Source organism: Giraffa tippelskirchi, chromosome 2 (assembly GCF_054371585.1).
Source record: "Giraffa tippelskirchi isolate mGirTip1 chromosome 2, T2T-mGirTip1v1.2.pri, whole genome shotgun sequence".
Taxonomy (NCBI): Eukaryota; Metazoa; Chordata; class Mammalia; order Artiodactyla; family Giraffidae; genus Giraffa; species Giraffa tippelskirchi.
In genome coordinates this window covers 138100471-138115894 of record NC_137276.1, presented here as the reverse complement: position 1 = coordinate 138115894, position 15424 = coordinate 138100471, and the positions used below count along the sequence as shown (strand labels likewise).

The 15424-nt window shown below is 37.0% G+C and overlaps 1 protein-coding gene across 32 annotated transcripts in view; it reads left to right on the top strand.

The window, feature by feature from the left end:
* MECOM (MDS1 and EVI1 complex locus) overlaps window positions 1-15003 on the top strand; it is a 617068-nt gene extending 602065 nt beyond the window's left edge. For all 32 annotated transcript variants that reach the window (XM_081570789.1, XM_081570764.1, XM_081570790.1 and 29 more), the window contains 5 exons: window positions 2911-3080; window positions 5282-5426; window positions 9367-9603; window positions 10434-10617; window positions 14689-15003. In XM_081570789.1, the coding sequence (XP_081426915.1) occupies window positions 2911-3080; window positions 5282-5426; window positions 9367-9603; window positions 10434-10617; window positions 14689-14823 (871 nt within the window). In that variant the 3' untranslated portion in view covers window positions 14824-15003. The remainder of the gene's footprint in view (window positions 1-2910; window positions 3081-5281; window positions 5427-9366; window positions 9604-10433; window positions 10618-14688) is intronic.
* The last annotated feature ends 421 nt before the right edge of the window (window positions 15004-15424 follow it).

The window sequence follows — 15424 nt, the reverse complement described above, 5'->3', positions numbered from 1 at the left end:
TCTGAATGTTTACTTTTTCATTAAAATAAACAATTTATCAGCTTTCAGATACTTCTTTATATACAAGAATAAGAAAGTGGGAAGACCAATGTTCATTTGAAGATAGTTGAAACTTTAGGAGAAAACTAGAGAGACTTAAACTAAGATAATAATAAAGTATTTTCTTAAATCCTTTGCTTTCCTACATGTTCTGTAAATTACTAATCATAAGTAATATTTCCACTTTGCATGTGATAGATTGCATTGGATATAATAGGTCTCAGAGAGATATAAATGTGGGAAGTGTTAGATGATTTCCCTTTTTGAGAAAATGTCATATCCAAGGAATTCTACTTAAATGGAAGGAAAGATTTCCACACTTACATTTTGTTATGGCCAAGGGTCTGGTATGCAGCTATGATATCATGCTCATTTTTCTCTTTTTTTGTACCTGAATTCAGTGGATTTATTCTGCCCCATAAATGGTGCTATTATTGTATATGTATTTTTAAAAACGCAAACCAGAATTTTGCATAGCTGAGGATCTTAAACAATTATTTGTTCAGCTCCTCTGTTTCACAAGTGAAAAAATTCAGATCCACATATGCTAATTGCCTTCTGTAACTGTTGTCGTTTAGTCGCTAAGTTGTGTCTGACTCTTTGCGACCCCATGGACTGTAGCCCACCAGGCTCCTCTGTCCATGGGATTTCCCAGGCAAGAATACTGGAGTGGGTTACCATTTCCTTCTCCAGGGGATCTTCCTGACCCAGGGAACAAACCTGTGTCTCTTGCATTCTATAAAATCGGATATTAATAGACCCCATACCGTGATCTCATACCATGATCTCAAAGACTCCTATACCCCCTGTGTTTACCAGGATGGCTTAATTGTGTATAGCTCATGAATGCATTATGTACTTCTTTTTAGAATTTCTGAAACTTAGGATCGGATTTGAGGGTTTCTTAACCACTTACTTCCTGGTGGCTCAGACTGTAAAGAATCCACTTGCAGTACATGATACCTAGGTTCAATCCCTGGATTGGGAAGTTCCCCTGGAGAAGGGAATAGCTACCCACTCCAGTATTCTGGCCTGGTTGGACACGACTGAGCAACTTTCACTTCACTAAACACCTACTAACTTACTGAAGTAGAATGGAATGATTATTATTTAGGAGCAGTCAAACTTTTGGCCAAGATGTTAGTAGAGGAAAGATAGAAAATTATAAATGCTTTTTGGTTAGAACTTCCTTATTGACTGAGTTTATTCATGTTAAAGTGGATGCTATTTATTAGATTTAAAGCTTCTATGCACGCAAGCAGTTTGAAGCATGTCAAAGACAAAATGTTTCTTCTTTGTGATTTCTGTAGAAATTATTTTAAGTGAAAATTATTCTAAAAAGTTTAATGAGAGTTTAAGTTTTCTCTGTCAGTGTTTTTTAGGTTATTCTGCTTAGGACAACACAATTGGGCTCATTGTACCATGGTTCTCGTTGCAGTGAACCTTGGAAGTTCAAAGAAGGCCCATATATATATTTTTTCAAAATCAGAGGCTTAATTATAAATGTGGGATCTTATCCATTTTTAAATTAATATTATTAATTTAAATTTGATGGACCTCATGATGCCAGAACAGTTTCTTAGGGGGAAATTAAATCAGCCCTTGAGTTGGTTTACTGATACTATGCCAAAGTAACTAGTTTAACAAATTTATGTTCCCCACTGGACTAACTAGATTTCTGGCATCATGTGGAGACAGCCATAGAACACTTTCAGTGGAACAGGGTACTTTCTCATGTTGAGCCCTCAAACTTGTGTATCTGCATTCAGAAGTAGGAGAAGTGCCCTTCACACATGAGAAAATGAGTTAAGGACTTTTTGGTTGCTAAGTTAGAAATTTTCACTTAAAAGTCATCTAGAGAAAGGTGATTTTTCCTTTTAAGCAACACACACAACAAATCATATAAACAGCTAACACAATCTTTACTTTAAAAGGCCAGAGGGAAAAATTTTGTCAATTACCACCTTTCTTCCTTACCATAAGAGCTGGTGGGAAGTGGGGTGGGATGATGAATTACTTTTTTATTTTGTGACTAAAGGAGAACTTCAGTAATTTATGATTTTTTATCATAAATATCATGGAAGACAGAAACAATTAATCAGTCAATATTATATGCTTTCTTGAAAAAAACTGACCTGGTTTAGAAAAATAGAAATGGAAAACTGGGAGAAATTCAGAATATGGTGGGGGGATGGGTAAACAAAGACCTTGTGCTTTTATTCAAAAAGGAGAATTTAGCACCCTTTGTTTTGTAAAGGTTTAAAGGTTAACACAGTAAAGGCTTTGTGGCTCCTAATCACTACAGATTATGAAAATAAGTATCTTTGCTATCAGACTAAACTGTTCATATTGCCCCAGTTTTAAAAGTTGGGAACCTTTATTGTTATTTTGCAGAAGAGAACAGAATTTCCTTTAGGATTAGCAATTGAGAAAATGAATTTACTAAGAAATTATTTAATCAGGCTCTGAAATTTTGAATTAAAAAAATGATCTTTTTGCTTCACTTGAAGAGTGCTCGAATCTGTTTCCTGTTTGTTTACAGAAGATTTAATTGTCCTAAGTGGAAGATAAAACTGCTACCGTTTCTTAATGTCTTTAATTTTGTCAACTTTGCTTGAAATACTAGAACTGATTATCTGGGTAAACTTGTGAGCAATCAAATTATCAGTATTTTATTATGATTTTTCACGAAGTCATAAAAATCTTTGATGCAATCAAAGTCATTTACCAGAATTGAAACCTTGGCAATGTGGATAGTAATCTTTGCTGCAGTGTTGTTTTATGGGTGATAATTTTGGAGATCTGCGTTGCTTGTCTTGAGAAATGTCTTTTGATTTGCTTGCAAATATTTGCTCTGTGTTTGCTTTTCAGATGCAAGTACTGTGACAGGTCCTTCAGCATATCTTCTAACCTGCAGCGGCATGTTCGCAACATCCACAATAAAGAGAAACCCTTTAAGTGTCACTTATGTGATAGGTGTTTTGGTCAACAAACCAACTTAGACAGACACCTCAAAAAGCATGAGAATGGGAACATGTCTGGTAGGTCATCGACTGTCTTCTGAGGAGGAGATGCTTGGGTTATTATTCTTATTTTAAAAGACAATTGTGATCGTTCATCTCTCATTCCCCGTTGACACGAGAATCAGATCCTATTGTGAAAATTTGTAGCACTTTTCCCTTGAGATTTCTGAATGAAGTGAACTGTTAATACACAACTCAAGAGCTTTATTTGGACCGTTTTATTTTCTGGATGCATCTCAACGGGCAATCTTGAGCACAGAGAACCATAGCTGGAACTCAAAGGAGGCTGATGAATCATGATTTTCTAAATCGCAGGGAACAATCTTTGACCCTGTTGGCACAGAATGTGGCCACTGACCTGGCTGGGATGACCAGAGTGGAGCTCCACGCTCTCAGCATTAACCTAGAAACCACAGCTGCTTTTGCAAAAAGCCTGCAGTTCAGAGAACTTCTCTAGGGGACCTGTTTTAGATATGAGTGATGAAAGACTGTCAACTTGATTAGAGTAGCCTGTAGCAAATGATAGTGGTGTGTGATTTTGGTCACAAATTCTGATGCAAAATTAAGTTTAAAATGGCAAAAAAAACCCTATCCTTCCTTTAATCCAGGCCTACTAATGCATAGTTCGCAGAAGACATGGTGGTTTTTTTGCCTTTGACTTCTAACGTGTGTGTGTGTGTGTGTGTGTGTGTGTGTGTGTGTGTGTGTGTGTGTGTGTACTCAGTGGCTCAGTTGTGTCGAACTCTTTGCGACCCCATGAGCTGTAGCTCTCAAGTCTCCTCTGTCCATGAAATTTTCCAGGCAAGAATACTGGAGCGGGTTGCCGTTTCCTACTCCAGGGGATCTTCTTGATTCAGAGATTGAACTTGCATCTGTTGCATCTCCTGCATTGGCAGGCAGATTCTTTACCACTGTGCCACCTGGGAAGCCCTTGGCTTCTAATAGTTAGATAATAAGCCATTAACTAATATTGACCAGCTGGCATATGTGCGTGATGCCAATCTATGTAGCTGTAATTGTTTCTAGAGAATTAAGGGAATGACTTGGCAGTGAGGGGAGGGGGCATGCATGGAATCGCTGAAAAGAGGTTTTAAGAACAGAGAAAAGTTGGATTGATACAAAGTAGTCTTTCTTTAAGGAAATTATTTTATTATTAATCTTTCATCTACTGTATAGGCACATTGCTTATGAATTTTGAATGAACTATGTACTGTTTGTTTCCCTTAAAGCCAAAACTCTAATGATCATGGTTTAAAAATATTGGATTTTAGAGACAAGAGTCTAATCCAGTACTCAAAAGTGACAATACTTTCTGCGTACACCCTTACAGTATATCACTATAATTTTTCTAGTCAAAATTATTTCAGAAAATAAATAAATAATTAAAAAAGCAGAATGTGTCAAAATTGAATACTTATTTGTTGGTCTGGATTATAACTTCATGAAGCTGAAGGGTATTCTAACCACTTGTGTTTGGCATCTAGACTATTGTGATGAACTATCAAGCCACAGATATTTTGTGGGCAAGATAAACAAACAAAGCAAATATTAGTATAAAGTTTGACCACATATTATAAAGAGTTTATAATTTGTAAATGTATGGAAATTTTAGGCAATCTTATGATACAGCTATTTTGATTCTAATTTTATAGGTAAGGAAGCTGAAGAACATTCTGTAATCCACAGACCCAATATTGTCTTCTTAATACTGTCTCAAGACTGGTGTGTTCTGGGTCTGCCCACAGCTTAGCTCAACAAAGCAGAATGCCATATTTGCAGCATGTGTTCAGGCTTTATTTGATAACATACATTAGCACAGGGGCAATAAATACATATTAACTGCAACCAGGACTGGGTATACAGTTTTTTTCTGGCAGAATGTTTTTAAGACCTTTTTATACTTTGCCTCACTCTGTACTCTCATTCTACGAATAAAAACATTCCTATATCACAGTGGGAGTAGGAGGAAGCTGGTAGGAGAAAGAGAATCTTTGGGAGATTGTACCTCATGATTTCAGTGGTTCACAGTAGTCCCCATTATTCATTGGCACAGATACTGTGGTAAAATTGGGAAGACCTTGACTTCCTAAAGTTTTCATTAATACTTGAAAAAGCCTGTTTTAGGAAACAACACCAATCAAATGAAGAAGGTGTGAGATTTCAAATAAGTCGCCCTGTAAATAATAGTCTTTTTCACAAAAGGGTTTCTCTCCCCTCAGGTACGGCAACATCATCGCCTCATTCTGAGCTGGAAAGTACAGGTGCAATCCTCGATGACAAGGAAGATGCTTACTTCACAGAAATTCGAAATTTCATCGGGAATAGCAACCACGGCAGCCAGTCCCCCAGGAACACCGAAGAGAGGTAAAGCTAGTCTTTCCCTTTTTAAAGTCAATGATTTCAGAAATGAACATTTTGAAATACATTTCAGTGCTCATTTTTGTGACACCGCTTTACTCCTGCCACCAATGGTTGGTGTTTATTTAGTACAGATTAAATACCAAATGTTCTTCTAAGCACTTTATGTGTATCAATGAGCTTAATTACCCTAATAACCCAACAAGATAAGGACTGTAATTATGTAATTTTATCACTGAAGGAATGGCCACATTGAAGGTTAAATAACTTGCTAAATGTCACATAAGTAATAAATGAGATTTAACCTAGGCTGTCTGATTCTATAGCCCATGATTTTAGCACCATTCTATTCCACCTCTTTTCATAGCCAATTAGAATATTTTATCAAAACTTGGCAGTTAGAAGGGAAAGCCACACAGGGGTTCAGTTGAGTCACTGACTAATGCTTGTTACTATTACGTATCATATTGTGTATAATGTATACATATAGTGACAGTGTTAGTTGTTCAGTCACGTCCACATCTTTGCAACCCCATGGACTGTAGCCTGCCAAGCTCCTATGTCCATGGATGGAATTCTTCAGGCAAGAATACTGGAGTGGGTAGTCATTCCCTTCTCTAGGGGATCTTCCCAACCCAGGGATTAAACCTGGATCTCCTGCACTGCAGGCAGATTCTTTACTCTCTGAGCCACCAGGGTAGCCCCATACATATAATGTATGACTATATATATTACTATATGTATCTATATATGTTAACATTATATGACTGTATGTATCTGTAGATATTTATACATAAAATACTTATTGTCATCCAAATATCTGTTTTGAAACCATTTGTGACTTCTTAATGAGATTCTATCACTTCTTTATATGCTCTCAAGTGCATCCTTGTTTAATTCCAGCGTGTTTGTTTCGGTGGGTATAATTATACTTGTTTTTAGTGACCTGGTGCACTGGATTCCTCTTGTCATTCTCAACATCAAGCACATATGGCTTAATTGATACAGAAATAGGGCTTCTCTGGTGGCTCAGCGGTAAAGAATCTGCCTGCAATGCAAGAGATGTGGATTCCATCCCTGGGTCAGGAAGATCCCCTGGAGAAGAAAATGATTACCCACTCCTGTATTTTTGCCTGGGAAATCCCGTGGACAGAGGAGCTTGGCAGGCTGCAGTCCATGGGTCGCATAGAGTCAGACACTACTGAGCAACTAAACAACAGCACAACAATCTAGCATTTTATGTTTTATGTGATATAAAGGAAACATTATTTTACCCAAACTACTGGATTTAATTTTTATTGCCTATAAGTTATAATTAAATATCTGGCATTGAGAAATATGTTATTCTAAATATAACTATCCAATGGCCTATTAAATTAGGATGTTGCACTGTAAATTTTAATGTAACATGAAATTAGTTAATTAAAGTTCCATTACTTTTTATCACACAAGTTTTGTTATTGTCCTCCATTTCTGATGCTATTAAAAGTCGGAGTTAATTGTTTCAGGTAGTTTTCCATTAAGGCAGTATTAAATAAGCATTATTTTCCAAGATTATATAAAAATATATGATCACTTCTGTTCTTTAGCTTGTATAAAAGTGTCTCTAAGGGAATGAGGAGAGAATATCTGCTATTGCATGACTCTTCCAGCTTCTGAGAAGTCTGACAAGACTAAACTTTGTGCTGTTGGGTGTATCTCTCCCTCTGCTTGCCCGTGTGTGTGTGTGTGTGTGTGTGAGAGAGAGAGAGAGAGAAAGAGAAAGAGAGAGAGAGAGAGATAGAAAGGCAGAGGTGAGGCAGATACTCAGAAGTACAGAGTACTAAGGACAAGTAAAGACAGTCATGATCTTATATTTTAATAATGATAGTTGCATGATACAAATAATAAATATCAAACAAAAAGCACCATTTGTGTTCTGAGACACCTATTCAGATTTCAAACCCTTAGTTGGAAATTTGTGAACCATAAAGCTGCAACATCTGGCTTCAACATGTCTAAACAGCATAGAAGTAAGAAGACTGAGTCATCTAACTTTTCTCCCCTCAACTCCTATCAGACTACTTTTGATGAATAATTTATCTTCTATAAATTGCCACATTTGAAGGCAAAATTAACAAATAGGTTTTCTTAATCACGTTGGCTTTGTTACGTTTGGTTTTCATCCACGGACTCTTTTGTTCTTTTACTTTTTCTTTCATTTATTTTAAAAAAACAATTTCAATCCATTCAGACTAGCAAGTTGGCAGTGTAACTGGAAACTAATAATTTATGTCTGTGCAAAACATGTTTTCATCATTCTTTGATAAAAGAGGTTAAGTGATGGATTGTATAAAAAAAACTTAATGATGATATGACTTTTTCTGGTCAAATGAATTTTTACTATGTGCCTCTGTCACACCCAGGATTGTTTAATTTATGTATTTTTTTGGTCCTGGGAAATCTAAATATAAAATTATACTCATTTTTTTAATATGGGAAATTGATGGGGGTCTATTGCTGGTATCTGATTTTCCATAACCTGAAAAATAGTTACATTAGTGTGAAAACTGTACATGACTGTAACAATAATTTAGCAGTCTCAGAAAGTTTTCTGAGTTAGTAAATAGGTAGGACTACCAGATGCCAACGTGTATGCTGAATCGCCTCAGTCATGTCTGACTCTTTGTAACCCCATGGACTGTATGTAGCCTGTCAGACTCCTGTGTCTCAGCATGGGATTCTCTGGTAAGAATACTGGAGTGGCTTGCCATTTCCTTTTCCAGGGGATCTTTCTGGTCAAGGGATCGAACCCGGATCTCTTGAGTCTCCTGCATTGGCAGGCAGGTTCTTTACCTCTAGTGCCACATGGGAAGCCCACCTAGACACCTACGATTGTTTAATTTCTAACAAGCTTTCTGTACTTGGGCAAGTGCCTTAGTCTCTCTGATCATATATCTTTAAAAGGAGGAAGTTAGGAGAGATTCAAAACATTTATAATTATTTTCTAACAGTTTCGTCTTAATCTTACAATGAAAGAAATTCAGCTTATACATATTTTAATGTTTCCTTTAAAGCCTGAAAAGCTTATCCTCATTTCATAAACATTCTCAAATGTATTAAATGGGGACTTCTATGTTATTAAACATTTTTTATAATTAAACTTTTGAATTACATATTGCAATCCTTGCCACCACTAAAATATTACAAATGATGTTTTAAATACAATAGGCTTCTTTTGCATTATTATATTACACCTATAAGCTTCAAAAGATATTTGTACAATGACATTTTTATATCATTTCCCACCCCAGTGTTATCCTGGGAAACAAGGAATATTTTTACATTCAGACTATCAAGGATAATTTGAACAAAGTACAAATACATGAGTTCTCGATCACTCCCAAGTCTCAGGAGAGTGTTTAAGTGCCATATACCAACCAGTGTCACCTAGAAAGAGCAAATACTGGTTGGTCCTTGGCAGCTGCTCTAACACTTTCTTTGAAATCTTAGCTTCTCTTGAAGCACGCATGTTGAAGCTTTGGCAGTGCTGCTTATGGGTATGAGTTTTCCAGAAATCTGTTCTCTTAAATGGTGCATACTTATATGGTAATTAGGTAACTTTGTGTAGAGAAAAACCTGTATGTGCTTTTTATATCATATATAACAATATCATTTATCAAGCAAAGGCCTGATAAGAAATAGGAGACTAAGATTGTTTTCCCAGTTCTGCCAGAGGTTCCATTTATAATCTGAATAATCACACAATTATTTTTTTCATTTTTCCATTTGTGAGGTTACATTATTTTCCCATGGTTGCCGTAGAGCATAAATGATAAAAATTTACTCTAGAAATGTGAAAAACCTAAATTATTGCTAGAAAGACATAATGTTAATAATAGATCTAACTGCATGTTTTGAAATGACACCAGTAATTGAACCTGCTTCTTTTTTATGCTTTTGAAAGAATGAATGGCAGTCACTTTAAAGATGAAAAGGCTTTGGTGACCAATCAAAATTCAGACTTACTGGATGATGAAGAAGTAGAAGATGAGGTGTTATTAGATGAGGAGGATGAAGACAATGACATTACTGGGAAAATGGGAAAGGAACCAGGGGCGAGTAATTTACATGAAGGAAACCCCGAGGATGACTATGAAGACACCAGCACCCTGGAAATGAGCTGTAAAGCATCCCCAATGAGGTGAGAAGCAAGGGTGGACCCACACAGGAATATGATTCCTGCTGCTCTGTTCCTCCATAAGCACGCTATTCCAGGGGATAAGCAATTTGGGAGCAATGAATCGTAAAAACTGTTTGAATTAGCAAGGCATATGCAGTGGATTAATTTTAAAAAGATGGAAACAAAGTGGCCATGAACATAATCCGCAGCATATAAATACATCGATAGATGTAGAACTCTGATCATCCTGAGGAAGGAAGGGTAAATGAAAGGGTAAACAAGTGCACAATCACTTATTTAGACTCTACCTATAAAACTCAAAGAAAAATAGAGCTTTTGGCATTATCTACTTTATTCAACTTATCATGTGTTGTTCAAATATTATTGAGAGAAATATCACTTTATTTGCTGTATATGGAATCTATATAGATAATAAATGTTTACAAGAAAAACATTAGCCCAATGATTAAATTGACGGGAATATTAAATTTTCATATGGATAATTGGTGCCAACTGAATATCATCATAACTGGCTTTATTTTAAATGGAAATTGTAAATGTATGAATTCTGTCTCCACTGCATTGCTGACTTCACATGTCATTGACTTTAATTCTTTATCTCAAATATGTTCTTGCTTTAGTCAGGAAAAATCTGAAAAGAAATATATGTATAAGATAAAATATTCGTAAGTTTTTTGAAGAATCCAAGAATCGATGGAGGCTACTTTCTACAGCAAATATAATATGACGTTTGACAAGCATATGGAATCAAATGAAAAGTGATTTGGTTGGATATCAAACTGAAAAAGAAAAAAAAAAACCCTCTGTGCTTTCCCATTGGTTCATTTTAGGTATAAAGAGGAAGAATATAAAACTGGACTTTCTGCTCTAGATCATATAAGGCACTTCACAGATAGCCTCAAAATGAGGAAAATGGAAGATAATCAATATACAGAAGCTGAGGTGTCTTCTTTCAGTGCTTCCCATGTGCCAGAGGAACTTAAACAACCGTTACACAGAAAGTCCAAGTCACAGGTACATACTTTCCTGCAGTATAGCATCCTGGTGACATTGTGCCTTTGATGCCAAAGGCAGATACTCTTTGCTATGTTCTAGAATCTGAGCAGGTTCAGATGCTTTACTCAAAAGGTTCCTATCTCTGCCTATGACTGAATCCAAAACACTCAACCACTACAGCAATTAATATGACTGGATTCTGCACAGAAATTTCTGTGACAAACCCTGACCTCCAATAATCCACCCTTTCCTTTGCAATCACCTTACTTTTGTATAGATGGTCCATAAACATTTGATTGCACCTATTTGGAGTAGGAAATGGCAACCCACTCCAGTATTCTTGCCTGGAGAATTCCATGGACAGTACATGGGGCTGCAGAGTTGGACACAACCTAGTGACTAACACTTTCACTTCATTTGTATATTACTTCAGAATTATTTTCTAATTGCTTTGTGTCTATAATTTTTGTCAACCTAATTATATTTTGATATTTTTGGAAAGTGAATTCTATCCCCTGTTTTTGTTTCTTATTGTACATAGTTAGTAGCTTCCCTTGTAGCTCAGTTGGTAAAGAATCTGCCTGCAATGCAGGAGACCTGGATTTGACTCCTGGGTTGGGAGGATCCCCTGGAGAAGGAAAAGGCAACCCACTCCAGTATTCTTGCTTGGAGAATCCCATAGACAGAGGAGCCTGGCAGGCTATAGTCCATGGGTTTGCAAGAGTTGGACATGACTTAGTGACTAAACCACCATCCATAGTTAATATACAAGTCAACTAATGGTAGAATTTAGAAATAAACTAAATTTAGGGGAGTCAGAGTTGAAATGAATTGCCAAAAGTCTATAGCAACTTAATGGCAATCCTGGAAATAAACCTTATCAATTTTGAATGAATGAATGAATGGTACCTGAGTTGGATGGGTTTTACAGCAATCTATCAGCACTATGGTAACCAAAATAAATCCATCTAAGGATCTATAAATATCGTTGAAAAGAGCCTCAGTTCTTCTTTCACAAAAAAGGGAATCAGTCCTTTCTGCTTGACATCTGCACTCAACCAGTTTGTTTATTCAGGTCCTTTTTAAAAAAAGAAAAAAAAACTTTCTGTCGTTACCATATTTGTTGGTTACTTTGGTCTAACTGTTTGATCCTGAGTTCGTTTTGGAGATGGCCCAAACCGTGTGACTGTATTCATTACTACATTTGGAAATTTTCTATTTGGCTGAGATGTTTTGGGCTCTCTTAACAGCAAATGTGGTCATATCTCAACTAAAGTGGGAAAAATGTTATCCTACTGGGATAGTACCAGTTTTAAAATATTAGTAAATTCAATAAAACGTCTTAAGATGTCATGTATGGTAATAGACAAAACACATGTTCTTTCTGAATTGAAGTGAAAGCAGCCAGCCTCATCTCTGACTAGTCTCACTTCCGTGGGTTTGAGAACATCACTTCACAACTATAGGTACCATTTCCTCACTGTAAAGTCGGGTGAGTGGAGAAGATGTCTAAGATCCCTTCCTGCTCTATCATTCAATGGTGATAAAAATGAATGTTTCAATTTCTAACATTAAAAGTAAACCAGCCAGTTTAGACATCTCATTTTTATGTGGAGACAGCCATAAGAAGTGGCTAATGTTTTTTTAACTCTTAGTTTCCCATTTTCCTTCCTTATTGATCAGAGAAACTGGGGAGCCAACTTTTCTTTCTTTTTTCTTTTTGAAAAAAATTATTTTCATTATTCCACCCCACATTATAAGACATCACAAGGCACAATACTGAAAATTCCTGAAACTGTCACAAGTTATAGAAAGCAAAGGGTCCTGGGAACCTAGAGATATTGGAAGTGATATATGCAATAGCATTTTAATATATAAAGTCCCTGCCCAATTGGGCTAACAATTACCCTCATGAGAAATGCTATAATTTTGCAATTTTAACTTCTATTTGTATTGTTACTTTATAATGTCATATATGTATGTATATATATTTATATCAGTTTAAAAATGGTCAGGCCTTTTGCAAACTGACATTGTTTCATGAGACTTTATTCTTTCATTCCATTGTCACTGTCAGTTTTGTGCTCAGCACTGATCCTTGTGGATGAAAATGTTTATTTCCTTTGATTACCAAAAGGCAGATACTCCATATTTACCACTTTCTAGAATCTGAATAGATTCAGATGCTTTACTCAAAACTCTTACATTTACTCTGTGATTTTTATAGTGATAGAATCCAAAATAGTTGACCAATACAACAGTGGCTGCCCTCTGCATGGAATTTTCAGGAGGCATGTATGCATGCAAACTAAGTTGCTTCAGTCGTGTCCAACTCTTTGCAACCCTATGGACTATAGCTCACCAGGCTCTTCTGTCCACGGGATTCTCCAGGCAAGAATACTGGAGTGGGTTGTTATGCCCTAGGCCAGGGGTAGTTTCAGGGTAACAGGTATTATTTATATCAGGCATGCTATGCTAAACACTTTATGTAAGTTAGTGCTTGTGGTACCTCCACAACCGTTGGAAGTAAGTTGTTATTATTATCCACATTTTATATGAAGGAAGTAACCTTGAAAGACTAAGCAACTTGCCCAAGGTCACACAGCTAGTTGAATAGAGGCAGGATAGAAGCCAGGATTAAAACTTAGAATTTCAAAATGTTCTCTCTGCTCCCATTTCTTTTTCTAAATACCAGAATGAGTTTTGTTAAAACCATGGCAGACTAATCTTTTATCTTGATCTGTAAATGTGAGTACATAATTGGAATAAAGTTAAGTGCTCACTTCACCCATACTTTAAACCTGCAAAGGAGAAGGACTCTGTATTATTTATCCTTAACTCCCTAGGACCTAGCACAGTGCCTGGCATTAGAGTAGATGCTTAAGAAATGTTTTTTAAACGTCTGCTGAGATTTGTAGAGGTCCAAAAAGCAAATTGCATGCAGAAAAGTCAAATGTGTACATTTAGAGCAGTGACCCAGCAAATCAAAATCAGCCTGAGAGGGCAGATTTTCTAACTGTATGCCATGATTACGGAAGAAACCACAGACCAGCCACATGTCTCAGCATGACTCCCAGAGATGAAATTCTGCTTCACAACAGAGGCATTTTGTCTTTGTTTACCGACAGTGGAATGTCTTTGGCAGGACTTTAATGATTCCACTTCAGCAGCATTTTGACAAGCAAGTTTAGCAATGGATGAGACCAACAATAGCAAATCAACAGTGAAAAGTTCACTCCCAAGTCAAGACCAAACATTTCATTTGAATATTTTACTTGGCAGCAAATGGGGAGATTCTCTGAACAGTTATTTAGAATTTGACATGATAATAGGTAAGAGAGAGCACTTCCTCACAGAGCACCCCCGTACATCTTCTGTTCAGCAGACCCTGGAGCCCAGGGGTGAGAACTTTGTTGCGTCTTGTGATTTGTTTGAGTTTTTGGTAGAACCTACTTGATCTACCTTGATTGTCAAGGTCTTTGAGTGTCAGCATTGAATATTTCAAGCTTGGAGGGGAAGTGGAGAGAGGACACTGGATTTGGGCAGATAAGCTTTTATTGATGCCTTCTTCAGTGTCTAGTTAAGTGCCTTTGGGTGAGTCTTTTCACCTGCAGGGCTCTTAGTCATCCAGAGAAGTAGTCTGTGGCATGCTTCCTCTAGATGCTTCCACAGTGCTGTCAAGACAGAGTTGTCTCTTATATGTATTTTCTGTTTCAGTTGTAAGCATTCAGTAATATTTTGGGTGAGTCAAACATGCACATCAACAGTGGATGGATGGTTATTATATTTATGGCTGGGGAGGGGGATGACTCCTGTTTCTTAATGGAGACATGATTGTCATTCTAGGTAGGATCATTAATTTTTTGTTCTGCAGATTGTGTCACTTTTGTGGCCCTGAGGCACTGAAGGCCAGCAGTAACTCCATGCCATTATAACACACAAGAAATGTTCTGCACTTTTCCAAACACACCCATGAGGGATGCTCCTTCTCAGGGTCCCGTCTCTTCCTAACATTCACCCAAGACAGCCTTCAAATGAAAAGTGATGTTTTTCAAATGCCATTTACCGATTCTCTCCTTTCTACCCCAGGCATACGCTATGATGTTGTCATTGTCCGACAAGGAGTCCCTGCATTCTTCATCCCACAGTTCTTCCAACGTGTGGCATAGTATGGCCAGGGCTGCAGCAGAATCCAGTGCCATCCAGTCCATAAGCCACGTATGACATTCTCAAGGTTGACCGGAGTGGGACCAAGTCCAACAGTAGCATGGCTCTTTCATGTAGGACTATTTAAAAGACTGCTGAGCAGAATGCCTTAGAAACCTGAAGGGTCACTCATGTAAAGTCTGGGGACCTTAAACGGAATGATTAAAAAAGAAAAGAAAGAGAAAGAAAGAAAGAAAAGGAAACTATTTATTCTCGATATTTTGTTTTGCACAGCCAAGGCAGCTGCTGACTTCTGGAGGATCAATGCGACTTAAAGTGATTCAGTAAAAATGAAAACCTTGCTGGGCAGAAGGCGTCTTCCCATCCACCTTGCCCTTGGGAGTGGGTGGGTGAGAGGAGCAGTTGAGATGGTGGCATGAACACTCCATAGAAACTGAATTCTTTTTTTTTGTACCTGACACATGATTGGGAACAGTTGCTTTTAATTACAGATTTAATTTTCTTGCTTTGTTAAAGTTTTTATGTAATTTAACCCTTTGAAGACAGAAGTAGTTGAATGAAATGCACACTTGATTATTATAGAAACTGATAACAGGGAGTTTCCCATTAACTTTTGCCTTCTTTAAGTACATTGTTTAAAACTAGGGAACAAGGGTAT